We start from the raw sequence: 26,732 nt of genomic DNA, 5'->3' as shown, positions 1-26,732 counted from the left end.
GGCTGCAATCAAAGACAAATTTACCTGAACATAAGCCTCTGTGAATTCAATAAGAGTTCAAAGCAGAGACTTCTGAGCAGGCGTGCACAGGATTGCATTGTAAATCTGTTAATTTGTGTGTCAAATATCCCCTTGTATGACTGCTTTCTTGGGAGTATTTTACATATGATAGACTACTAACGTGACAGATGCAATATAGCTGCTATCTAATTAATTTCCTGGAGAGCCAAGCACTACTATTTATTGAAAATGCACTCAGCATCATTAATCATGCTGTTTCTCAGAAATGCATGTAAGTACTTGGGAACCACATCATGAAACTTTTAAATAAGAATTTCTTATAGCTGTCCCTTTTTTTCATTACATGTATCCAATAATAGGATGATAACTCTCAAAACCAGAAAGTAATAATGGGAGCACCAGAAGCAGTTAAATTATAATAATTAATATCACTAAAAGGAAATGGAAGCATTTATGCATACCTAAATGAGCATAAGAATTTCTCTGAATCCAGTGTTAGTAGGATTAAAACAGCCCTCAGCTACGTATATGCTTGTTACACTTAATGGTAATATTATATTAAAATGAAGGAAGCAATTACCTTAAAAGGAAAACTCTAAAATTACACATATATTATTCAATCTCAATTTCCCCCCAAACCCACCTGACAGTAGAAGACCCTCAGCTAGAGATGGGGGAGAGATTCAGTTCAGTTTGCCTTTAAAGGCAAACCTGCCTAATTCACACTTCCCAAAACAATATGGGAATTGAAATGCAGTCTCACTTTCAAATTTGCACTTCTCCAAATTTTGCAATTCAGTTCTCCAGCCAAGTAATGTGAACAAAAATGTATATACTAGGATAAAATGTACATTAAAAGGCATATATTACTGGAAAGGGCTAATATATATTAAGTACAAAAAGGCATTATATTAGGGGAAATAGCTTGCGAAAACTTGTATATTAGTAAAACTGCATACAAAGATGTATATATTCAGAGAAATTCACACTAAAACACTGATTTTCTTGAGGATTTTAAAAAAAAATAAAAAAATAAAAATGTGGAGAATTGCAATATTTTTATTGGTACTTTTTAATCTTGCTGTTACCAGTTTTTAAACTCAGATTTATGCTGCAAGGTCCCCAAACACCTAGGTTATAAGATGGTCTATCTGTGCTGCATATAAATATATAAATCTTTAGCAGATGCCTGTTTCTGTTATAACATGTGATATAGCACTAGGAGAAGGAAGATAAGAATACAGTCTTCCTAATTTTAGCTGGAAGTAGGGATCCAGAAATGTGTGTAAAACATAAACAAAAATTGCACAGATGCAAAAAAAAGTGAGAAGCTCCAGTGTTTGCCAAGGAGCTAGCTTATCATATGCAGCTTATTATTAAAGAAAATTTAAACATGCACATGAAAGCATTTGTTCTCAAAGAGAAGAAAGAGGAGGAGGAGGAGGAGGAAAGAGAAGAAAGCACTTCACAGATTTTCAAAGAAATTAGGAAAAAATGCTTTTTATGTTTTGAGGTTACAAACCTTGTCAGTGCTTCTAATAATGCTTCCAAGTCACTAAATTCTGCAGAGAGGTGCATTTTTACAACTTTAGGATGCATAATGTAAAGCTAAGTTTTCAAGCGCATGCACACATGCACACACACACACACACACACACACAACTTCATTGTTCAGAGCAAGGAGGGGAAAGCTGTGGCCCAACCAGAATGATCAGTGCTCAGGGCTGGTGGGAGTTGTAGTCCAAAAATGGTTGTAGAGCCATAGGTTTCTCTTGCGATTAGAGGCACTCTTTTGAGAAAATGGATTTTGTCCAAGGCATTCAAATTCCTTAAACAGGAAAAAGTCAAGGCTGATACTTCAGGCCTACACATACTAAACCATGGTAGCTGCATTTGTACACAGGAATTATTCGTAAATCACCCATCCCATACAAATCCACATGTATGTTAATATGGATCACCTCTCCCCATAAGAACCTGCCCTGATCAGAGTCTTTGTGTGCCTCCTCCATGAGAGGTCCAGAGAGCGGCAATATGAGAATAGGCCTTTTCTGCAGTGGCTTCCTGTCTGCGGAATGCTCTCTCCAGGGAGGTTCAGGTGAAAATGTTCCTTTTCAACCAGGCTTCTGGCTGATTAACCTTCTATGTCCTTTAAATGTGTTTGTGGGAGGGGGGGCTATTGTTTTTGCCTTTTCTTCTTGTTTTTTACGTATTTTGTGTTTTCATATTGTATTTTCATGCTGCAAACAGCCCTGAGATCTTCAAGAAGTGGCCCTGGAAGGAGTATGTTGGGCGGGGGGGGCAACCTTTTCCCACACTGCCAGCCCATACATTATCAGGTGGGTTGGTTGAACTTGGAGACGTACCCAGTGCCTTCGTCAAAACCTGTTTACATCTGTAATCAATAAGTTGTGGCCTATTTCATCCCAATACGGACATCCACTGTCTCATTTAACATGGTTCAGCCCTTTCACTAGATGGCATGCCTCTTGCAGGCATATAATATAGAGTTATAGCCAGTTTACTAAGACAGTGCAGGGCAGACTATTGCAGGGTGAATAGTGCATAGTTATTTTTGTGATTTTATGTTATTTTAAACTGTTTTTAATATTGTGACCACCCTGGTTGGATCTGCTGATTATAGGGTGAAAGTTTTATCCCAGTGTCCAGTAGAGTTATTAAAGCCAAAATTGTATCATAGATACAATATAGAGCACTTACTTGGTTTCCATACTTTTAAATGCACATGGAAGGCACTTAGCCCTGTTTTCATTTGATTTATATTTGGCATTCCTAGACGTGTTACTGGTGCTGCTCTTAATTTGGACACTGGTCTAAATTCTTTGAGCTAATGGATCTAGTCCATTAAATTTTGGCTCTGTTGCTATCTTTTGCTTACTCCCAGTTCCTTTGTATTCCAGGAAATGATAGACAAGTCTGCCTGGATGAAGAAATTGTTGCAAAACTTGTGTCAGCTGAACTTCTGTCTTATTATTTGTTATCTACAAACTGCCAAACAGAGAGCAATGGATATCGACTCGCAAAGTCCAGTGCAGACCAGAGGTCTTGTTCTTCCCCAGTCACTGGGTTTGCGGGGTTCTAGTTCTAAGAATGGGATGCCTGATCTGAAATGGATATCTGCTCTTAAAGCTTTTTCTCTGGCATATTTAATACCTTACACTTAAAACTTTTTAATATAGCAAAATTCCCATAAATCACAGATACTGCCCTTGTAATTATGAAGAGGTGGATTCTACACCACATGTTCTTTTTAAATTTGGTTTTTATCAGGGGGCAAGATAAACTCTTATATATACCATTACATAATCCTTTCCAGAATGATATTAAGAGTATCTGTTGATCTTTTTTCTTTTAGGAGGACTTCAAAAAAAAAATGGTAATCAAATTACAAAATTTCCAACCATTGCAATTTCCTTTTGACTTTCCATGCTTGTTTCCTGATGTTATTCTCTTTTAACAATATTATGTATTGTAAATTCTGTGACCAAACACAAATGAAATGTTTGGTGGACTGTGAATAAATTATATTTGTATTTGCTTGTTTTAGTTGTGTATCTATTTATTCCAGCCTGCACTGGGGGTTCCTTTTGGAGCTCAAAGTCAGAATAAAATGCTTTTGCAAATGGGTGTGGGTGGGTGTGAATGTTACATTGTTCAATGTAAATGAAATACTTGTGAAAAAAGTGAGTGATTGAGCCTGAATTTCTATTGTAAGAGGAAGTGTAGAATTGCATAGACATTGTCATCCAGCAGCCACTTTAGCATCTGATTAATTCTTTTTTTCTTCTGTGGATGAGGCAAAGCTTATTACTGTGTTTGTGAAACTAATTGTTTAGCAGAATATCTCACTAGTAGTCACAGAGGCAGCTCTAAGGAGTTCAAATCCCACCAGTAACTTTTCAAATTTCAAAGGGGACGCGGGTGGCGCTGTGGGTAAAACCTCAGTGCCTAGGACTTGCCGATCGTATGGTCGGCGGTTCGAATCCCCGCGGTGGGGTGAGCTCCCATCTTTCGGTCCCAGCTCCTGCCCACCTAGCAGTTCGAAAGCACCCCTAAGTGCAAGTAGATAAATAGGTACCGCTTTATAGCTGGTGCCGGCTCGCCAGAGCAGCTTCGTCACGCTGGTCACGTGACCCGGAACTGTCTGCGGACAGCGCTGGCTCCCGGTCTCTTAAGTGAGATGAGCGCACAACCCTAGAGTCGGACACTCTGGCCCATACGGGCAGGGGTACCTTTACCTTTACCTTTTCAAATTATAGCAGTGTTGCCTCTTTCCAAAGAAAGATGAGCAAAACGCAGTAGTATTTATGAAGGATATGTCACACGTCTACCTTCTTCAGACATTTATCGCAGAACACACAAAGGTGCCTATCGGTACACATGGGGCTCACTCCACCCCTGGGCAATATTGCATGCACCAGCAACTCTTCCCAAGACATCATATGATTGGCTGAGACTGGAGAGGGTTGATTCACTGTGCAAAGTGTTTCTAGCAGGGAGATGGGAATTTTATTGAGGGTTTCTATTCCCATGTTGAAAACTCTTCTTATAATTAACTGCCCACTTCACTCAGTCAATTGCACATCAGCTCAGTGGTGTTACTAGCATGTGCAACATCATCCAGGAGCAAAGCTACTCCCAAGTTTTCCTGCCACACTCTCAAATGTCCTACAATGCAGAAAGACTGCAGCATCCAGAGAGGCAAATAATTTATCAGATTAGTCTCTTCTAAGTTCAATGGCATGCACACACACCACTTGACAATAATTTCCACAATTTCTTGATTCTGATTGTGAAAGTGAAGAGCACATGTTCTTGAGTTCTCTTGCATGGGTTCAGTTCAGACCAGGCTTCAGTAAAGTTGGGGGTGGAGTGAGAGAAAGGCAGTCTGCAGCTAGAAAAGGCAGTTCTATTTGCTCAAAACAGCAAGGTAAGCAAACCTAGAAACTTTTATAGGTGCCAAGGAATTAGCCTGCTAAGCTGAAGAAAACAGAGAGAGGTGGGGTATAAGAGAACTTCAGATTCAGTCATACGAGTATATGTTTCATGGGACGCAGTGGGTGGCTTTCTCCCTACCCCTTCCTGAGCTACTATTTGGCACCTGACTCCAGTTAGTAGATGTCAGGATTCTAATAAAAAACAAAGTAGATCCTGCAAATGCAAAGCCTGTTCACTCCTGTACACTATCCACATGTGAAAGAATATGCTTATATGAATCTCTCTTAATAATTAGACAGTAAGTACCTAACATTATTTTAAAGACTCTAGGACTATTCAAAACACCCACAGAAGATTCCAATAATAGCTACAAGAAAAACAGCAGTATGGTACAAACACTTCCACATGAACAAACATGGAGAAGGGCCATACAAAAATATGCATAATAGGGAAAACCAAAAATATGCTGCTGTGAACATAGTCACTAATGCAGTCACTGTACTTTCCTATGGGACAAAAATACAAAGTGATTACTGAAAGCTAAGGTTACATAGGGTCCACTGTACTGCCAACAAACTCACCTCAATAAGCCTGCACGTGTGTTCTTTAAATATAGCAGCATATTCCATTATTTCCTTTTCTCTTCCATTTTTGGCAGCTTCAGTGAGCACAAGAAGTGGAACAGTTGTGTCCAAGAAGGAGTCTGAGATATGATCAATGATAGCTTTGCGGAGCTGGGAAAAGAAAGCACCATTAATTAAATCATATATCATGGTATTTCGTGTGTGTTATGCTATGCAGTAAATGTACTCTGCAAATAAGAAACCTTGGGTTGTATCCAATGCTCTGTGCACATAGTTTTTGGTAATGCAATGGGACTTCCATTTCCTCTCCCCCACCCCATGCCCCCATCTAAGCTGTTCCGGAACCACTAGGTCCTCCACTCCTGCTTTATATCAGAACTGACTACTAACACAATCAACTGGGTTAAATTATTCACTGTGAAATATGACTCTTGCTCTTATCAGTACATGTAAAAATACTAAATGTGATGCAAAATGAAACAATGTGCTTTCAAAATTATTTTAAAGAGAAGGGATCTTTATTGATTAGTCACGTACATAGAATGGAAGATGGCAGGATCCCCAAGGATGTGCTTTATGGGTAGCTGGCCTCAGGCACCAGGCCAACTCTGTGTTATAAAGATGTCTGCAAACGTGACATGAAGGCTGGCAACATGAACCCCACCATGTGAGAATCCCTTATTGATGACTGTAGTTCCTGGAGACAGACATTCAGGTCATGTATCCACAGCGGCAACCAGTGGAGAAATGACCACTGGAAATGACCGCTGGGAGGAGCTCAGAGAGAAGAAACAATGGGGCACCTGTAACAGCGAAACTGGGTGCCTTCATCTGCCCCAGTTGCAATAATAAACTGGTCTCTCTTGTATTTGTCTCTACAGCCACAGCAGGTGCTGTAACTCTCCAATGGTTTGCCTTTACCCCCGAAGGTGCACTTTTCCATTGTCTTTCTAGACAGATGGATGCCAACAACTTCAAAGAACAATCTCAGATTTAAGAGTATATTTTTCAGCCTCCTGTTACAAATGCTTGGGGAGAGTATCACTTTTTCTAGTGGCTAGTAGAACTTAGTGAATTTTACCTTGTAAGTTGATTTTCACGGTACTTGGTACCTAAATGTTCCTGGCTATGAACAGTAATATGTATGTGTACAGATCTGCACACTCAATGTTATAATCACACATGTACAACATATAAGATGAATCCACAAACTGGTTCTCTGTCGCCTTTGACACCCAACATAACTAATTTGCCTATCAGCCTTGCCTTTTTCCATCACATAATCAATTTAATATTCTTATACTAAGCATAGATTAGGAACAGGATTCTGTCTGGGTTTGTGGGGGTATAAATAAGGCTATTATATTCCAGCAAGGCTATGCTAGATTGTGGCTGTTAGTTTTAATTTTATTTTAATGCATTGTGTAAAGATGTTTTTAAAATGTATTGTGTAAGGATGCTTTTAAACAACCTCTGATATGGAAAGAATCATTTTCACAGAAGAACGCTGTTTTTGTGTTTTCCATCCTTTCTCTCAAAACAGACATTGCTGTGCAGGAGGGGCTGACCAGATCCAGATCTGCTTAGCTTTCAGCAATGCTGCTTCGTCATGTGCCTTTGCCCTAGGACTATTTAATCTCTCACTCTTATATAATGGAATCTGTCATCCAAGGAACTGACTAAGCCCACACCTTCAAGCAATAAAGCAACATTAGGTGTTCTCAGACCACTCACTGGACCCTTGAATATATGTTTCTAAATCTTGGACTTTTGGTGTTTCCACTGTTCCAAACCTGCATCCCTAATCTCCATCTGCATTTCTTAAAGAAAAGTGTGTCTCCATAAAATAAAACAAAAGCATGTCATAATTATTATTTTATGTTATAACTGCTGCAGAACTATCTATTTAACATACTTTTTCCCTGAGGAGATTACCTGCCTGCGGAGGTCTCTTGTTTTCTTGCACATATTATCTATTGCAATATTCAAGGCATTGCTCCTTTCTTTTTTGTCAGCCTGGAAAAAAAACAGCAAAAAAGAAAATTTTGAGCATACAAAGCTAGTATGTTTAACATCTTAATAAGAGCAACAAAGAGTCCCATGGCACCTTAAAGACTAGCATTGCTCACTACCATAATTTCTCTTTAGAAAAAAATATATTCAATCTACTTTAGTAAATTATATTTTTGAACATAACAAGAGGTACAAAAGTACTGTGTTCAACAAGGGTGGTTTGTTCATTCAGGCCACATGTACTTGCAATAAATATATGCTTCTGGTTTCAAGGATTTCCAATCAACTTACGTTCATATTGATCTAGTATATCCAGGCTAACCGTAACATACATTCATATGGGCACTGCCCAACCCCTTGCACATTTCCCTGCTTAGGGGCTCCATTAGAATATATTTATTTCATAGGATAATTAATTACAGTAGAGTTAAATAAAGAAATAGCTCCAACTTCTACAAGTTAAAAATAACTAATGCATAAGTGCTATTTATTTTATTTATTAAATTTGAATAGCGCTTTTCATCCATAGATCTCAGGGTGGTTCACAACATAAAAATACAAGGTAAAAAAACCCTCAAAACATAAAATAAAAACATATATTAATCAGCCAAACACTTGGTTGAAGAGGACTGTTTTCACCCGATGCCTAGAGGTGTATAATGCAGGTGCCAGCCAAACCTCCCTGGAGAAAACATTCCACAAATAGAAAGCCACTGCAGAAAAGTTGTCTACAAAAAGCAAACCTAACATCTCTGACGTTACCTTAAGGAAAATACCAGGGTAGGGGTGCGGGGTGGGGCGCATGCTCAGTTGTGACTGATACTTCAAGCTTGTAATCAGAGATAATGATTTTACCCACCAGAAAACTGTAAAGGCTGTCTTTGAAGGAAAACCATTACATTAGTCCTTCTCAAATCTGGCAAGATTGATTTCCTCCAGAAAGTCTAACCTGGCAGCAAATTTCACCCAATTCTGCCAAAAATTAAATTTATGGGGCTTTCTGTGGTGGGGCAAATTTTAAAGGCACCCAGCACAGAAAACGATCCTCTGCCTGTAACCTGACAGGCCTTATCCATTCTGGAGGTGCTTCTATGCCTGCAAATTTCAACCATGTTTTGCAATCCCAAAATAAATCCTACCTCCAACACTAACTTCCCTGTCCCCCACTCCCCATACAGACATACGCAACTCATTCTTACAACCTTAACTATGTCTTGCAAAAGGAAACAGTATAGATACTTTTATTTCCCAGTAATAGTGAATTTGGGGAAATGTTGACAGAAGAAGCCTCATTTTTTTCCAAATCAGATTCAGCCTAAAACTGACAGGCTGTTTTCTGAAGCACTAAATCAGGATCCAATCCAAACCCTCCAGTCTGTTTATACCCCTAAAAGTGACCTTCAAATCACCACTGAGACAAGAAGCAAACCCTGTAATTTTGAGCAAGTCACTATTTCTCAGTCTTGTGATGGTGTTGTGAGGTTCAGCAGCCTAGGAAACTCCTCCGCAGAAGGGGAGGGTAGAAATGTTATAAGTAATTAAGGCACATTAAGATCAATCAATGGCACTGGGGGAAAAAAGATATTTTCAGGGCAGGGCCTATCATTAGGCAGAGTGAGACTGCTGCCTCTGGCTGCTGATTTTGGTGTTGTGAAATGGCAACAAATTGGTACCGTATATTATTAAATGTGTTACTGTTAGATTTTTTGCTGCCAGGGAGAGGGAGAGGTGCTTGTTGGATTTTTTTTGCCTGAGGTGCCAAAATAACTTGACCAATTTTGGGTAGTATGCACCTTGAATTTTGAAGAGGGCAGATTTGCTGCTCTGCTTCAGGCAGCAAAATGTCTTGGACCAACTCCACTTAAAATGTTTACAGGTCTACATGCTGAAAATAATCAGGGTTCTGCAATAACTGCACAGTTCAGCAGTGACTAGAAGGAATAATTCACTCACTGTGTTTCCAATGGGAAAAGCTACTCGGGCTCACTTAAGACATTTTTGTGCATCTGCAGAAGTCTCACCATTTTGACAGTTTACAATTTTCAGAGAGACTGGGTGATCAAAGAAGCTGCTATGGACATATTGAGCTGAAACTTCATGTTGCAACAGTGAAAAGAAGCTTCAGGACATTCCATCCCTTTCCTCATCAGTTCTAATATGAATTTCCGGATTAAGTACCCAAGTAAATAATAGAAGTTGTGCAACCTTTAGCAACACCACACAAAACTAGAATGTATACTTTTCATTTGTTTCATTAAAATATTGCATACACCGAAAGTACTAGAATGCAAAAACATTACTGCGAGTTTGCTGTTCAGGCTACAGAACAGCAGTGGGCGAGCTAGATTTCATTTGATCATCGGTCCTTTGACATGGTGAAAAAGTAAGTGTATGTAATCTACTCTAAATTCGTATGAAGTCTGAGAGCCTAGAAGCAAAGACGCCACCTGACCAAGGAGACTGTTCATACGTAAAAATACTGGCAGCCTTTACAAAGCCAACAGAATGGTATCCTAGTATAGTAAACCAAGATTACCTGTCATAATTTTTTTTTGCCTGGAAACCCTTAAACAAGGGAATGGAGAACCTTTTTCAGCCTAAGGGCAACCTCCAAGGGCTGCATGCCAGGGGTGGATAGGCCAGGGGAAAAGTAATTTGAGCAATAGAGGGCACGCTTATCTTTCTAGCATAGCCCAAGCAAAACGTCTCTCCATTCTCCATCCAGCAAGCACTATAACAGTTCAAAGACACATTCCAGCTAGGCAAAAATAATGCAGGGCAGTGCTAGTAAGTGAGGGTGGCAAGGAAAGGGAGTCTGGCCTAGGGAGAACCCCAAAGGTCAGATAGGCCTGGGGAGTCACAAAGCCTCCCTGAGTGTCAAGTTCTACCCCCCTGCCTCAAACAGAGCTCATTAAGCAGATTACATTTTTGCTAGAAGACTATCTCAACCAGAATTCCCCATGACAAAGCAGCTGTTTGTCCCCGTATTTTCATCCTATCTCTACTTTGACCCTATGGTTTGCTTCCAGTTTTGCTATGGCTCTCTTCTGGGAATGAAAGAGTCGTCCTGCTCTTGAATAACATCAGTGAAGAGTTTTCTGCCTTGCAAAATCCAGTGGGAGTGAACTGTCCAGACTCTGGACTGTTCTTTTCCACATAATTGAGGAAAACTCATGGTTAGGATTGGAAACATGATTAACTATGGCTACAATACTGCTTACTGGGAAGTAAATTCCATTGAACTAATGGGATCTGTTTACAAGTTAAACATCTCTATTGTAAATATTATCCCCTGCCTTTGTGCACACAAGGCTACAACATGCTTAGAACTGCATCACTCATTGTTATTTTTTGCAGAAGGTTTCTCCTGTAAATGTTACTTTAGGCAGTGCTGACAACACTGCAAGCAAAGTATGTCTCTCAATCCCTTGGTTCACTATACATTTAGAACAATTTGTCCAAATAAATTACTTGTCTCAGCACCTTAGTGTAAGAAAACTTATCTTAATTAAATATCTCAAGAGCATCTGTGTTAGTCTGATGTAGCAAAAACAAAAACAAAAAAACAAATAATCCTATGCCACCTTTAAAAAATGTCACAATAAATCAGTTCACCTTTAAATGTTGTGTTCTACATTTTCTTCATTGGATATTATAATGTTTGTAATCAGTTGACTGTCAGGCCTGATTTTTTTTAACCAAGGTGTTCAGATCAAAAATAAAATCAACATTTTCTGGTTAATCCAAACAAAAAGGAAACAGTTTGGGGGTTGACATCTTTCATAAAATGGAAATACCAGAAAATGTGGATAAAGTAAAAATACTGACTTTTGCCTCACAACCAGGGCCTAGTCACATGGCAATGCATGTGTGTGTGCGCGCGCACACACACACAAACAAACAAGAATGTGGCTGCCTCAGGAAAATACTAATTTTATTAAAATTTTAATGTCAAGCTTATATTTTTAGGGTGTTTTTTTTCTAATTCCCATCTTGCTCCTTAATTTTGACAAGAAGCAAGTTCCCCTCCACCACCCCACATTTGGAGTTACCAAAAATAGGAACAATGTTCACATATAAAATTTATCATTATTCACATCATTATACATATGATTGATACACACACACACACACACACACGTCCGTGTATATCCCAGGTTGCCTCAAGTAATCATCACATAGATACATACAACAATGCATATAACTGTATAAAAATATGTATGTATTAATATACATATGTAGAGATAATAGTATGCTGCACAAATATTGTACCACATGCAGCTTGACTATTTATTTGTATTATATGCATAATAAAGGGACGCGGGTGGCGCTGTGGGTTAAAGCCTCAGTGCCTAGGGCTTGCTGATTGAAAGGTCGGCGGTTCGAATCCCCGCGGCGGGGTGCGCTCCCGTTGTTCGGTCCCAGCACCTGCCAACCTAGCAGTTCGAAAGCACCCCTGGGTGCAAGTAGATAAATAGGGACCGCTTACTAGCGGGAAGGTAAACGGCGTTTCCGTGTGCGGCTCTGGCTCGCCAGAGCAGCGATGTCACGCTGGCCACGTGACCCGGAAGTGTCTCCGGACAGCGCTGGCCCTTGGCCTCTTTGAGTGAGATGGGCGCACAACCCTAGAGTCTGTCAAGACTGGCCCGTACGGGCAGGGGTACCTTTACTTTTACCTTTATGCATAATAAAGATTTCTTATGTATAATTTAGTATAAAATTGGTCAGGCATTCTAAAAATAACAAATACACAAGCAGGTTACATATAAGTGGCCACTCAGTACAAGAGGTGGCTCAATACTGCCAAGTTCTGAGTATAAATTCATTTAAAACAGATTCCTCTTCCACTCACACCGAGTTCCAGCACAGCAGCATATGCTGAAATGGTTGTGCAACTACTCTGGGCACATAAAGGGTTACTTAGCATTCCAGTATAGCTCCTTGTGTAGACAAAATATTTAGAAGAGCACAACATCAAATTCCACCCTTTGTGCTTAGGCTACCATTTTGATTTCAGAAACTGAAACCATAAAGAGTACAGTGGTACCTTGGTATACAACCATAATCCGTTCCAGAGGTCTGGTTGTAAACCAAAACAGGTTGTAACCCAAAGCGCACTTTCGCCAATGGGGCCTCCCCCCCAAAAACTGGTTGTAATCCAAAAAAAAATGGGTTGCAATCCAAAAAAAGGGACACACACTTCCGGGTTTGACGTGGTTGTAATCCAAAATGGTTGTAATCCAAAGTGGTTGCAAACCAAGGTACCACTATACTGCAACCTTACATATATAAAAAAAATTCATATTCAGCAAGGGTGAAGGCCTTGGACTCCGCAGAAGATGGGGGTCTGTTTGATAAGGGCCTGATCTGTGAGACACTGTCTACATTTTGCTCATTCTTTCCTCTCATTTATGCCTGAAATCTGGTTGGAGCGGATTATTGCATATCTCAGGATCACAAAGCTTAATTTCTCTCAGCAACTCTAGAATAATCCTTATTTTAAAAATCCTGGAATTATACCAGAAACAGCACAGCTCCTTTCCAGTTTCCACTCCAAGTTGTGCGTAAAGCCATGCTCAGCCTCTGGGTGACAACCTATGCATTAGTATCAGCTTATCAACAAATTCAAAATCACCACAGGTGCTGGTTAGTGAAACTAGCAAATGAGAATAGAGTTCATACACTTGCTTGGTCAGTGTGTCCTGTATAAGATATATTGCTGTGTTTACATTTGACATATCCATGACCCTCTGTGCTTTTACAAATGAAAGTGTCCGCCTACCCACTGTGCCAATGTTTCGTCGATGCTATTCCATGGTGGTTGTCCTGATGAATTCTCAGAGCCATCTGTTTCCCTGTGGTTTCATATTCCTTTGATAGAGGAAATGATAACAAAAAACCAACCCCTCTAACTAATACTACTTGCTCTATGTTCAGACTGCCTGCCAATGTTCCACATGTGTATACTCTTAACCTTCTTGTTCTCTGCAATATTAATGCTAGTAGCAATATCCAGTGAATGAGGAAGCAGAGACTTTATTCAGTGTCTCCCATGGTTTCCCTCTGGGGCACTTTCCCCCTGTTGATTCTTCAATGCTCTTTAAAAATGATCTGTACCTTCCCCCATTCCATCCTCAGACAACAGGCAGAGTCAGATGGGGCTGTAGGATGGTGCGGAGGCAGGTTTTGTAATTGAAAAGCTGAGCTTGGAAGAAATGCTGTATTTTCTTAGTCTTTCCCCCCAGCTATCTCTCCCCCTTCACATACTCAAAGTCCAATGCAATTCCTCAGTCCCCTACTGTCCTCCCATAGGGGGGCGAGGAGCAGGAAATCTCTTCTAAACCTACTTTTTAAACACATAAGGCGAAAACAAATAAATGGTACACAATTTTTGTTCATTGTTTACATCCTTACCAGGAGCCAATTTACCTTGAAATAATGACTTGGTCTCCTGAGAGGCTGGTATGGCAAGAATGATATGATTCACACTGTACAATTCAATGAAGCAGTATTTTGCACTGTCAACTTGCTCACCCACTGTTGTTTGCAATGCCCAATGTATCTCATGTTAAAAGTGAGCTACACCCTAAGCTGGAATTTGTTAATATATTTTTGGCCGTGACTCTGGAGCTGTCCAGTAGAAGGCGATTTTCCCATATGGGCTAGATTTTACTTGGTTTCTCTTGCCACCATAGAAATAGAAAATGTGAAACTAGCTATTGTTATTGTTTGTTACTATGTATTTTTATGTGTTTGTATTATAAACTGCCCTGTGATCCTTGGATGAAGGGTGATATACAAATTTAATAAATAAAAATAATAATATTAAAGTGGAAAGCAAAGAACATGGTAGCCAAGCAGGTTTTAATGGCTGTTTACCAACACACCAAAGTAGGATTAGCCAGCCTCTCATCCACATGCTATGCTCCTTTGCATCTTTTCCATATTTGATCAAGTTTGTATTAACATTTGCCCTTGGCAGTCAGTTGGTTGACCATAATGACAGAACCAGCCTTGCTTCAGAAAATCGTAAAATGCTTTGAGAGATCTATGTTATGTTTGATGGACACTGTTTCATATCTATATCTAAATCTATACATCTGAAGTTACACATTAGCTGGAGATTACTATTTTCCAGAGTGCCAAAAATAGGGCATGAAAGACTTGGTTGCTCTGAATGTATGCATACATTTCTTCTTCTTTTTTAAAACGAAAATGCTTTATTGAGTTTTCAAAACAAATAATACAAACAGAACCGCCAACACCCTTCCATAAAAAACAAGGGGAATTATTCTTAACTGGAAATGTGGGTTGAAGTGTCATCAGTGTGCAGATGAAATCCAGCTCTCTCCCTCCTCTTCAGCAAATCCAAGAGAGACAGTGGGTGCACTGATTTAGTGTGTGGGTGTGGTTAATGGTCTGAATGGGGCCCAATAAATATTCTCAATTCAGGCAAGGCAGAGGTACTGCTAATGGGTGGCATGTCTGCTCAGCTAAGCAGCCACAAGCGATGTTCGCAAACCAAGAAGCAGCATGAAAATCCTCTTCCTTTTGCTCCTTCTGACTGTTAAGAACAGGCCACAATGCATCCTAAATTTGGCTTGAAAGATCACAAGTTGCACACACCTATTTAAAATATATAGGTGGTGTTGTGTTTTTTAGATGGACACAGGCCCAGAGATTGCTCTGAGTAACAGAGGATAGCCAGAATTTTACCACGACGCAACAATTAAGAATAGAGCATTGGCTTCTCAGATATTCTCCTCCACACAACTGTAATCACACTGAGGGGAAAGCAGAGCTGCACTTATGGGCCCCATCTCAATGTCTCCTGCTGGCCCCAGCACCTCTGCCAGCCACGTGTCTGGAAAGAGGAGCCTACTGTACACAGATAGGCTCTCCCCATGATCAGGAACGCTTATTGCAAAGAGTTTCTGACCATAGTGTTAGGGCTAGACCAGCTCACAACATTTACAACTGGGAGAGGTATGGAAAGGGCTCAGATTAACTAGTGTTCATGTTGGTACCTCTTAAATAGCTGCCACTGACCGACCAACCTCTTCAGTTATTCCCAACTGTGAAAGCTGAGTGTGAAAACTGTATTCTCTAAAGCCAGGTATAAGAAACATCAGGCCTGGGGAAAGAATGCAGTCGTCCTGGCCTCTCTATCTGGGCTTAGAGACCCTCCCTAGGCCACACCCCATTCCCAGGACACATCCCTCACTGACCCTGTTCTACACAATCTTCTTGTGTTTTTGCCTGGTTGGAATGTATCCATGACCTATGATAATGCATCTTGCTTGTCTTTATATGTGGGGATGTGTAGGAACCTCCGATGTGCATGGCTGGAATGCAAGCTACTGCACAAAGTAGGAGTAATATCTGTTGCTCTGCCCACTCTGCCCAAGCCACTTTATTTTTTACTCTGGCCCACGAGGGTATACAGGCTTTGGCTGAAAAAGGTCACCCACCCACAGCTTAAAGCCAATGACTAAATGTTTCTGATATATGTATGCCATTGAAATATTACCATTGTTAGCTAGAATGTATTCTCAGTACTGATAGCGTCTGAAACTAGTTCCTATGAAAAAACAAGCATGGTAGAGACTGACTGAACAGAATTTGAATCATCCCTACACAAAGTTGTCTAGGGGGGGTATGGGCTCTTCTGGGGTTTTTTAACATGTGGATTGGGATGGCAACAAACTTAAAAAGGTAAAGGTACCCCTGACCGTTAGGTCCACTCATGGACGACTCTGAGGTTGCGCGCTTATCTCACTCTATAGGCCAAGGGAGCCAGTGTTTGTCCACAGACAGCTTCCATGTCATGTGGTCAGCATGACTAAGCCACTTCTGGCAAATCAGAGCAGCACATGGAAACACCGTTTATCTTCCCACCTATTTATCTATTTGCACTTGACGTGCTTTCAATTTGCTAGGTGGGCAGGAGTTGGGACCAAACAACAGGCACTCACCCTGTTGTTTAGACCACAGCGCCACCCACGTCCCATAAATAAACTTATGTATCCATCAATCTTGACTATATTTTATTATTTACCTTATTTTTCGTCCCATAGGGCGTACCGGCCCATAGGACGCACCTAGTTTTTTGGGGGGAAATAAGGGGAAACAATTTATTTTTCCCCCAGGCGTGGGGCTGGGGCGGGGGAAACCCGAGCTTCCCCCGACCCCAGCCCCTAGAACAGGCTGCTATCTGTGAAGCCCGAAGCCTGGGGGACACTGAGCTCAGCACCCCCTAGGCTTCTGGGTCCAGGCAGCTCTCCGCAAAGCGGTGGGAGAGCTGCGCGAAGTTTTTTTTGGGGGGGGAGTTTTTGTAGGGGAAAAAGTGTGTCCTATAGGGTGAAAAATACGGTAGATTTTTTTATTTCAAAAATAATTGACCCTTCTCAGTGGCAGGGGAAGAGGTTGTGGAGAAACTGGAAAATGAGTTAAATATAATAGTCTAACAAAGTGAGAAGGGGAGTTTTCATGGAATTGCACACAAGCTGGAAACTATAGTATTCTACTGACTATTTTATACAGCAGGGATTCAAATAATCTTGAAGGGGATCAAGAAATCTTGGCTTTGTGAGCATGGTTCTCTAAAGTTCCCTGCAGGAATTCTCTATTTTTTTTAACCCCAGGAAAGAGCAACACATCTGAACAAATTAAAAGAAAGTTGTACTTCTGGAATGTAGAGTTCCTGGAAGATGATGGCAGAGTTCAGAGACTTCACCAAATGCTTGCTCTCTGCAAAATTCTCTTAAACCTAGGCAAAGGTTTTTATCAAGTCTTCCCTCAGAAGAAGAAGAAAAAAATCAGTTTTCATTTCCTATGAAGGATCTCTTCATGATTCAAGAAACTCATACAGATAACCCTTCATGTACAGTAATACAGGCATTTGATTATTTTCAGATGGAAAGGGCTAAGGATATTCTTAGTTCCCTGCTACACTGAATATTTCCATTTTGAGCTTAGACAAGTAGCATAAACCAGTCTTGTAACCACAACTGGTCTATGGATGCACGCTTGAGGCAAAAGCCACATCCTTGCTTCCAATTTCTTCATTAGCCTAAGAAGCCAGGCTGTATAATGGAAGACTGGATTCATCAGGGTCTCTTTAGCTCTAGGAATAATCAACTAGAAGAATCCACAGATATGGCATATTACCAAGATGGCCCAGTCTGTGTACTGGATATAATGCCAATGTGCTCAGGCTGCCAGCCAATCTAGCTGAGGGCCTCTGAGATCTATTTCAATTTACTAAAGCTCATTATTGCTGCCTAATCGTAATTCCTTGTACAAAAAAAATATTTATGTCTGTATAATGCATCAGAAAATGTACAAACAGTCTAGGAAGCTCACTTAAATCAACCCACGTAGAAGTTTCACACATATAACTACCGTTAATAATGCAAAAGTGTTGAAAGGTATGAAAACCATACCTGACAATTTTGTTTACAACCATTTTTTTCAATCTGTTTTGTATGTCAAAACAAGTTGACAAATTTCCTAGCCAGCTTTGTCATGGACTCTTCAGATATTGTAGTTAAAGTATCATTACATCATCATTGTCTGCCCCTCTCAGGGCCCTAGAAGAAGACCAAATAATAATAACAACAAATGAAAACATATAGAGATCCCTCTCAAGGTAAAACAAAATAATTCTGAAACTGGAATTTACCAGTTGCTGGAAATTGTGCGTAGGCAAGGTGCTGTTGTGCTCATGTCCTACTTGCATTTGTGTGGCCACTGTGAGAGCAGAATGCCAGACAAGATGGGCTTTGGCCTGATCCAGCAGACTCATCTTGTGTTCTTACCAAACAAATTGATGTGTCAAAGAAAGGGTTCAGGATCCCAATATGCCTAAAAACTGTAGATGGCAAATGATAACAATTGAAAGGATCCTACTATAAAAAAGCAGTACTTGTCTGTTCCTGGCAAGTCCATGCAAAATGCAGACTCAAAACACAAAGAAGAAACAAAATTGTTCCCCTCATCTCTGAAGCCTACATTGTGTTTCTGCAGATGGATAGGAATGGAGTATTTTCATTATGTATCACCCTTTCCCCTCCACTATCTTTATGGATCCTGCAGTTGCAACTTGACAAGAGGTGAAAGGATTTTGCTCACAAAATGATCTCATTTGGACATCCCAATAAACAGTGGTTTATTGTTACAGGAATAAGCCACAGTGAGCTTCAAACAAATATGAATATTTACATTTCAAATTTCATCTTTCAAATCGGATTGTAAAAACACATTCACATACTTATTTATTCTTTGTTACATTTTCATCCCACCCTTCTACTAAGGAGCTTGGTGTAGTATGCATGGATTTCCCACCACCATTTTGTTTATAACATCTCTGTGAGGTAGGTTAGGCCACAAGACAATTGCAGGCCTAAACATCCATTAAGAGCAAAAATGGGTGTGTTGTGTGAGACAGGTGGAGCATAGCCAATGAATTTGATCAGAGTTTTGGCACTGGTCCAATTCCCTTGCAAAGCAGTTTGTGGCAACTTTGATCAGAAACTGGCAAGTAAGGAGAAGACCGAGCACCTGTTCCTGCTATCTCCTTATTCTTATCAAATTCAGAGTCTCCATTTGCTGTGTGGAAGTAAAAGCAAAACAAAAAATGTCAGGGCACATTACCCACTTTAGAATCTCACTTGGCCCTAAGCTTCATGGCTAAAAAGGGATTTGATTCCAAGTCTCCCCAGTTCAAATCTAAATCATTGTCGATACTCAGTCCACCTCTAGAATTGATTGTACTAATTAGGTGCCTAAGAAGAGGGGCTGTTAAAAGACTTTTGTTTTAGTATAAATCAGATTTACAACAGGTAACAAAACTTATTCTGAGAATCTAAGGCTAGGGAAAGTGGAAGCCTTATGGATTATTTTTCAATACATACATACCAGAATTGTGATAAAAAGCGATGATTATGCTTCTGGAGGAGTTAAGAGATAGAGCCTGCAATCTGGCTGAGAATATGAGCACAGATCTCCATTACTGTCTTGCATTTGCGACAGCTGTTTTCACTCTGTTGATGTTTTTTCTGTTAATAGCCATCATTACTCAGAGCAATAACAGCCAATGTGTGCAAACTGCAAATCTAAACAGACTTGAGACAATCATCTCCCCTCCAACAGAAAAATACGTCTTTCTTGATAACTTGGAAACTGTGGACCTTTTTGACTATGCTTCATACCAGTTACATCATTTTGCTGAGAAATGCAGCTCTTACCATGTTATTATCGGTTGATAGCAGACAAGATACCCAGACATGTGCAATGTATATAAAAGTGATATATTGGGAACAAACTCGGTTCACTGAAGAAACCATCATTCCCTCTAATAGCAAACTTGGATAGTTGAGTGCCCATCGGTTTGAAAGTAAAATGGAGCCACCCAAAAATAAAGAATCGGGGTTTGTTTTTGTTTGTTTTTTTTACATATTTCCTGAGGTCTCCCAAGATAAACAAAAGTATACAAATGTGCAAATTAAAAAGAAAAGCAGAGATGCCCTGTGAATGCCCAGAATTTATAAAATGTTAATAGTAGCTGACACTAGCAAAGGAGGGAGAAAAGGGAGGTGCCTAATGAAACAAGACTTTTCAAGATGTTGAGAGGACTGTGTAAGTCTATCAGTCTATGGTTAAGAACAGTTGAACCATGAGTGTCATTTGAAGGGCAAACCCCAACCCCAATGAAAAATGAGTGGCAGAGGTAGAAGGGCGAGTCACCTACTAAGTGCTATTTTTCTAGGGGGAAAGGTACCATAACTCACCATGAACACCTCCTTGTTCTCCAGGCGCTCAAGGTGGTTTAAAATTTTAAAGTACTAAAACAAATAAAGCAAAGTTGGCCCTATGCCAGGGGTGGGGGTGGGATTCAATCAAAGCAATTATTGATATTGTATTTGCCTGCCTCTCTTACTCTCTGCTTTCTTCCCACACGGCAAATGGTGTCAGTTGCCCCAAGAGGGTGTGTGATACATACCCTGAGCAGGGCCAACCCTTCCATGAGGCAGATTGAGGCACCTGCTTTGGGCAGCAGATTCTGAGGGGTAGCAGAGAGGTGTACATGTGCTACATGCCTCACCCTACACTCCCTGAAGCTGGTTCAGGTCAAGTGGAGGATGTTGCCTTGTCACAAGGGATGAAATAAGAATCAACAGATAGTCCAGCCAACTCCCGAATGTGGAATGAACAGGGGGCACCATCTTATCTGCCTCAGGAAGCAAAATGTTTCAGGCTGGCCCTGACTATGAGGATAACACCACTTGTATGACACAATAATGTTTCAAAACTCAGCTCCTGCTACATTGACTTATTTCATTTTGTTTACTAGAAATTCATTCAGTCAACCATTTTGTCACAATCAAGTGGGAGAACACCCAGTGTATATATCCACTGTAACCTGCCAACCTAGCAGTTCGAAAGCACATCAAAGTGCAAGTAGATAAATAGGTACCACTCCAGCAGGAAGGTAAATGGCGTTTCCATGTGCTGCTCTGGTTTGCCAGAAGTGGCCTAGTTATGCTGACCACATGACCCAGCAGCTGTCTGCAGACAAACGCCGGCTCCCTCGGCCAGTAAAGCGAGATGAGCGTCGCAACCCCAGAGTCGTCCACAACTAGACTTAATGGTCAGGGGTCCCTTTACTTTTACCTTAACCTTGAATTAGAGGCATTTTCAGCATGTTGACAACCATGACATATATAATACACAGCCATTTCCTTGGTGTGTGCATCTTCTGGTGGAGTTTTCAGGATATCCACAGTGGAAGAGGAGAGTTGCATTATTAATGTGAAATGCATACAGTTCTAAAAGTGAAGATAACACATTTGAGTTATTCTTCTAATCTGTAATGTTGTATATGGCACTTTATAGATGACACAGTACATTAAATGCTACAGAGAGGGGAGTGTGTCCAGCTGAGGCACATTAGTTCTTCCAATTCTGCAGTTTCCTTGGGTGGGATGTCACCCTAGTATATGATCTCAGGAATTCGCCTAGCCCTAGTTCTTGCTAGAACCCATGAGCTCTTCCTATGATGATGAAATCTCATCTAAATCTGGCTCTGGGTGCTGGCAGGTCCTGACATGATAGAGTTTTAGCTTCTATAGGACAGAAGTATACAGTGGACCATGCCTCCATTGTCCTTTTGCTCCCAGTAAAAAAAAACCATGCAAGGATTTTAAACGGTGTTAAAAAGGAGTCCAGTAGGCATACTTTCTACATAGTATTTTCATTTATAGCGTAGAATTTTACTGAGTATAGAACAGTAAAGGTTCCCAGTGGGAAAAAATGTGTTAATGAATATCAACAATAAATGAAAACCTACCATAGAGAAAGGGATGTAATAAAAAACAAAAACAAAGGGCATAGACTCTGGAGACAGTTTCACTTAATTAACTTACGCAAACATATATGTTTACAGTTCGTACATATTTTCAACACTATCCTTTAATTTAATTTGGGAGTGTTTAGAAATGAAACAAAGGGAGTGAGGGGCTGCAGGGTAAGAAAAAGAAAACAGGGTTAAATAAATTTCACCTCCAGGTAATCACTTGAAAAGTGCATTAAGTAAAAGATATCTGTTATATCCTGAAGTATTCACCAAGTGTCACAGGCCTATGGGCACACCAAAGGTACACTTACAGTATCTTGAAAAAAGTACACAACCCCTAAGTGAAATTTTCAACCTCAATTCATTTTGTAGAAGCAGCATCTAAAAAGCTTTGCTGATCTCCAAAATAACTGTCCTTAGGGGACCATTTCACACATTACACGGGGGCAAACCAGGGTTTGCTACTGAGCATAAAATCAAGAGAGATCTGCAGCCAATCACATGTCCCTGAGAAGTATATGTGTGAAATATATATTTGCAAACATGTGTTTGACACATTCACACTTTACGTATTTTAGCTGCACACTTTTAAAACTTTGGTGTGTGCCTAAAATAGTAAGTGTAAATTGGCTCTTGATTATATCTGAAAAAAACTGTATATTCAGGATATAATTTTATTTTCTCTATTCTTCCTATGTATGCTATACCAACATACCTGCGGAAGTTCTTGTTCTCATGGGGCACCCACTGCTTATTCCAGCTCACTAACTAGTAGCTGGAATAGCCCTAAGCAACATCTTTGACACTTTATATTCTCATTAAAAAATGTCAACCTAAATATGTCGATGTCACAGTACAGGTTTCTGATCTCTACAGTTATTCTTATTCCAAAAACAAAAAACAAGCATGTTGGTGCAAGCCAAAGTTTAAAATGTTTAATAGCAATTAATAACAATAGGTGCCTAGTAAGTTCATGTCCTATTCTTAGGAAATGTTCAACCCTCTTGAATTAAGTTGGTTGAAATGGAACACCTTGGAATGTAAAACAAAGGCACCTTAGAACTAAAGCACTCATTGGCCTGGTTCAGATGAGTCAAGGTCATCATTGCAACAAACCACAGTTTGCTGCCACATGAACAAGTGACAAGCTAGACCACTTCCTTATTCTCTCTCCTGCTCTTCTTCCCCATCTAGCTGCAAAGAAAAGTTAGTGGATTTTAAAACCACAGCTTCCTGTGATAATCTGATCCTTATCTGCACTCTCTGTTTTCACCCTTTCTCATAATGCTCAAACTACGAGCCAAAAAACATGTTCACATAGCACAGAGTTAAATCTATGAATTTGCTATCACAAGATGTAGAGATAGCCACAAATGTAGATGGCTATAAAAGGGGTTTAGACAAACCCATAGTCTCTTGGCCCTCCTGATGTTTTGGGACTACAATTCCCATCATCCCTGACCACTGGTCCTGTTAGCTAGGGATGATGGGAGCTGTAGTCCCAAAACATATGGAGGGCAAAGTTTAGCTATGCCTGCCATAGAGGATAAGGCTATTAATGGCTACTATCTACTTCCACTGTTGAAGGGAGAATGCCCTTCAATACCAGTTGTTGGGAATCACAAGTAGGGGAGAGTATAACTGTACTGAGGTTCTCCTTTCAGGCTCCTCATAGGCATTTGGTTGGTCATAGAGAGAACAGGATAATAGGCTAGATGGGCCTTTGGTAGGATCCAGCGGGGCTTGCCTCATGTGCTTAAAAGAAAGAGGGAGGAAGGGCTCAAGCTCATTGTCACTCTGGAACACAGCATCACTTGGTGCAGCACTCTTGTTACATGTAGCCATTATCAACTTCTAGATTAGAAAAGACAAGTCAATTGTTCAAAACATAAATTAACAGAGATGGAGAACTGTACAGTCCTAAAATGGAAGAAAGTCCCAGTACACATATGATTGCAGCCTGAGCCCTAAAACATTATGGAACTCATAGGACAGAGCCATGCAGATCTGCATGGCAACACAGCCCTAAAAATAGAAAACTTTATAGACACTGATATCCCTGATAAACAATGGCCATATATTTATAAATATGGCTCATATACTGTGTTTCTATATAATAAGGTGTGTTTTTTAGCTCCTTGTTTTTTAGCCAGATCTAAAAGGATTTATCTGACATATTCAAATTAACAATGGCAATGTGATATGGTTGGTGTTGTAAAATCAAGTCATATTGCATACATTTCTGTAGTATATTAGGAAAAATGTTGGAATGCACAAATGAATTCACCCCTTGAGAGTTGTTAACTTTGACATTAATATGCTTTGGGGGAATTTAATAACTACAGCAAAACTGACCACTTTCTTAAAACAAGAAAGCGAACATAGTGCCGCTGAGAAGATATGGCTAATTAATATTGGGACCCTAATGGAGTTGAACAAACTTAACTCTTAAATGGTTGTATAACAATGAAGCTTTTTAACAGAATTGTAATGTTCTGTGACCATAGCATAAAATGTGAGCTATCAATGAGGGCCTGAGACAAATGGAATTATTTCTATTCCGATACTAGATGAGGTAAAATTGGAAAAATAAGGCATATCAAATACATGTAAAATTGAATCAACCCTTAAATATATTTTGCTGGTACAACTCCTCAGAAAGTCCACATGAAGGATTTCGTTAGTTATTAACTGTAATTATGGCCTGCTTTACCCCATGAGCTCAGGACAGGTAATAACAGTAAGCTAGCAACTCTACCCTATCCCTGTCCACCCATACCACTTTAAATAAAATGTTTTATGTTTCCGAAAAGAGCTTCATAGTCTAAAACCAGCACCTTGCATTGCACCCAGAAGCTAACTGATAACCAGTGCTCAACAGCCAAATAACTTATTGCCTTTGGTTCATCCTCCCCGAAGACTTAAGGGGGCGGGGAGTGCTTTGCATCAGCTGACAATTATGGGTAACTTTCAAGAGCAGTCCCAGGAATGAAACTTTGAAGTATTATATACAATAACATGGCCTGTGAGCCTGCCCTTAAAGGAAGAGGCTGTTTCTTTCAGATGTTAATCCACCGAACAACATGGATGGAGGTCTCTTGCTGCATAACTCTCAGGCCACTGCACAGCACTCTGGCAAGAGTCAAAATAAATGTAACTTAGTCTGCCACTAAGTTAAAAACAAGGCGTTAAAGCTGAGAGCAGAACAGGTCCAAGAGAAAAAGCCAGATTACTTACACAGACAACTATCTGGGCTATGCTAGGAATAAAGCGACAATTGTCTAACAAGACCTAGTAAGATAAAACTGACCCTTGCTTCTGGGTTTCGACCTCAACTGTCTTGCTTTCCTACTTCATTTTCTCTCTAAATCTTTTATTCATTAAATAAATGATTATGGTAACATTAATACATTTAAGAAAATATATCCATAGTATTTTGCATGCAACTGCAATAACCAGCACTTGTAATGTATTTGTATATATGACAAGTAATGTATATATTTTACACACACACACACAACTTTCAAGTACTAGTTAGTGTGGTTATATAGAGATTTATATTGTTTTATATGTGCATTTATAATGCTTTAAAATATTTGTGAAGTCTAAATGATATGCTTCCACATGTGTGACACACAGAAAGATAGTGCCTGCTGTGTACTGTGATCAGGTCCTAGACTTAGAGAAAGCATACACATACCGCCATGTCAAATTTGGCCTTTAATACCTACCCCTGCTCTAGGTGGGATAAATCTAAATAAGAAAAGCCATCAAAAGCCACAGCCTTCTCATGGGACTGTACCACTGTAGAATGAATGGAAGAGATTTCTTGTTAAAACAACATACTCTTCCATGTGTCTAAGAGAAAGTTTTTGAGAAACAATAGGAGCTTATATAAGCAAGGAGTCCTGAGGTAGTACAGTTCTGTGGCAGACTTCACTATCTGTGCCTCTAGAATAAAGTCTTTGAAATTATCCCAATCCAAAAGATCTCCCTAAATATGGACAGTTTAGAATACACTTTTCTGGGAGGGCTGTGAAACTTCTGGATACTAGAAGGTGAAGACAAAGTAAGGCAAAACTAAAAAGATCCTACACTAGATGGAAGGAGGAGCAAAGACATATCATCAGAGCAGTGTGTTTGTGACACTGGTGATAAATAATATGAAAAGATGGGTTGATCTGGACTTCATTTTAAAAAAATACAAACAAGTAAATAATATCAAGTAAAAAACTACAACAATGAAATACATGCATAAAATAAAGGTCACCCAGTCTCCCAGAGAGAACAAACAATATTCAATCTGAACTGACCACAAATGAGATAATTATTTTATATTCCACTCAAAAGCTGCTGTCATTCAGAAGTGTTCTAATCAGATAACCTTCCTCTGCTCCCTAAACCATTTTCTGCTTTTCCAATTTTCTCAGAAAAGGACAATCTTGCTTCAGGTCACTGAAATCTGACTTACTATACAATAGGAAGGAAGCATCTATCTTACTTCAGCTCCATGCCAGCTTCCCCACTGTTTACTACTAGTGCCTTTAACACAAGGCTTGATGTGTATCAGGATGAAAACAGGAACATGAGAATGTTTATTTAAACCCACAAATAGCAGTCTACTTAATTGGGAGGGGCTGGGGCTGGGGCTGGTGAGTGGCCTTGCACATTCCTATGACCCTTGTGAGCAAAGCCGTCGGAAGTCCCCATCAGCAGATGACAAAATGAAAGAAAGACTTATGCAAAATAAACCAATTGGAACAGAATGGAAAATACCACATTACAAGTACGAATGGATG

At 40.0% G+C, this 26,732-nt stretch overlaps 1 protein-coding gene across 12 annotated transcripts in view; it reads right to left on the bottom strand.

The window, feature by feature from the left end:
• Positions 1–26,732, bottom strand: part of CTNNA3 (catenin alpha 3) — a 528,228-nt gene that overhangs the window by 237,152 nt on the left and 264,344 nt on the right. For all 12 annotated transcript variants that reach the window (XR_014511016.1, XR_014511017.1, XR_014511018.1 and 9 more), the window contains 2 exons: positions 7,500–7,580; positions 5,562–5,714 (listed from right to left, as the gene is read on the bottom strand). Coding sequence is in view for 9 of the 12 variants with exons in the window: in XM_083439958.1 (XP_083296084.1) it covers positions 5,562–5,714; positions 7,500–7,580 (234 nt within the window). In the remaining 3 variants the exon portion in view is untranslated. The remainder of the gene's footprint in view (positions 1–5,561; positions 5,715–7,499; positions 7,581–26,732) is intronic.

This window comes from Podarcis tiliguerta, assembly GCF_965153285.1.
Source record: "Podarcis tiliguerta genome assembly, chromosome: 5".
In the NCBI taxonomy this organism is placed as follows: domain Eukaryota; kingdom Metazoa; phylum Chordata; class Lepidosauria; order Squamata; family Lacertidae; genus Podarcis; species Podarcis tiliguerta.
The sequence above is the reverse complement of the archived record's forward strand: the minus strand, read 5'-3'. Positions and strand labels throughout refer to the sequence as shown.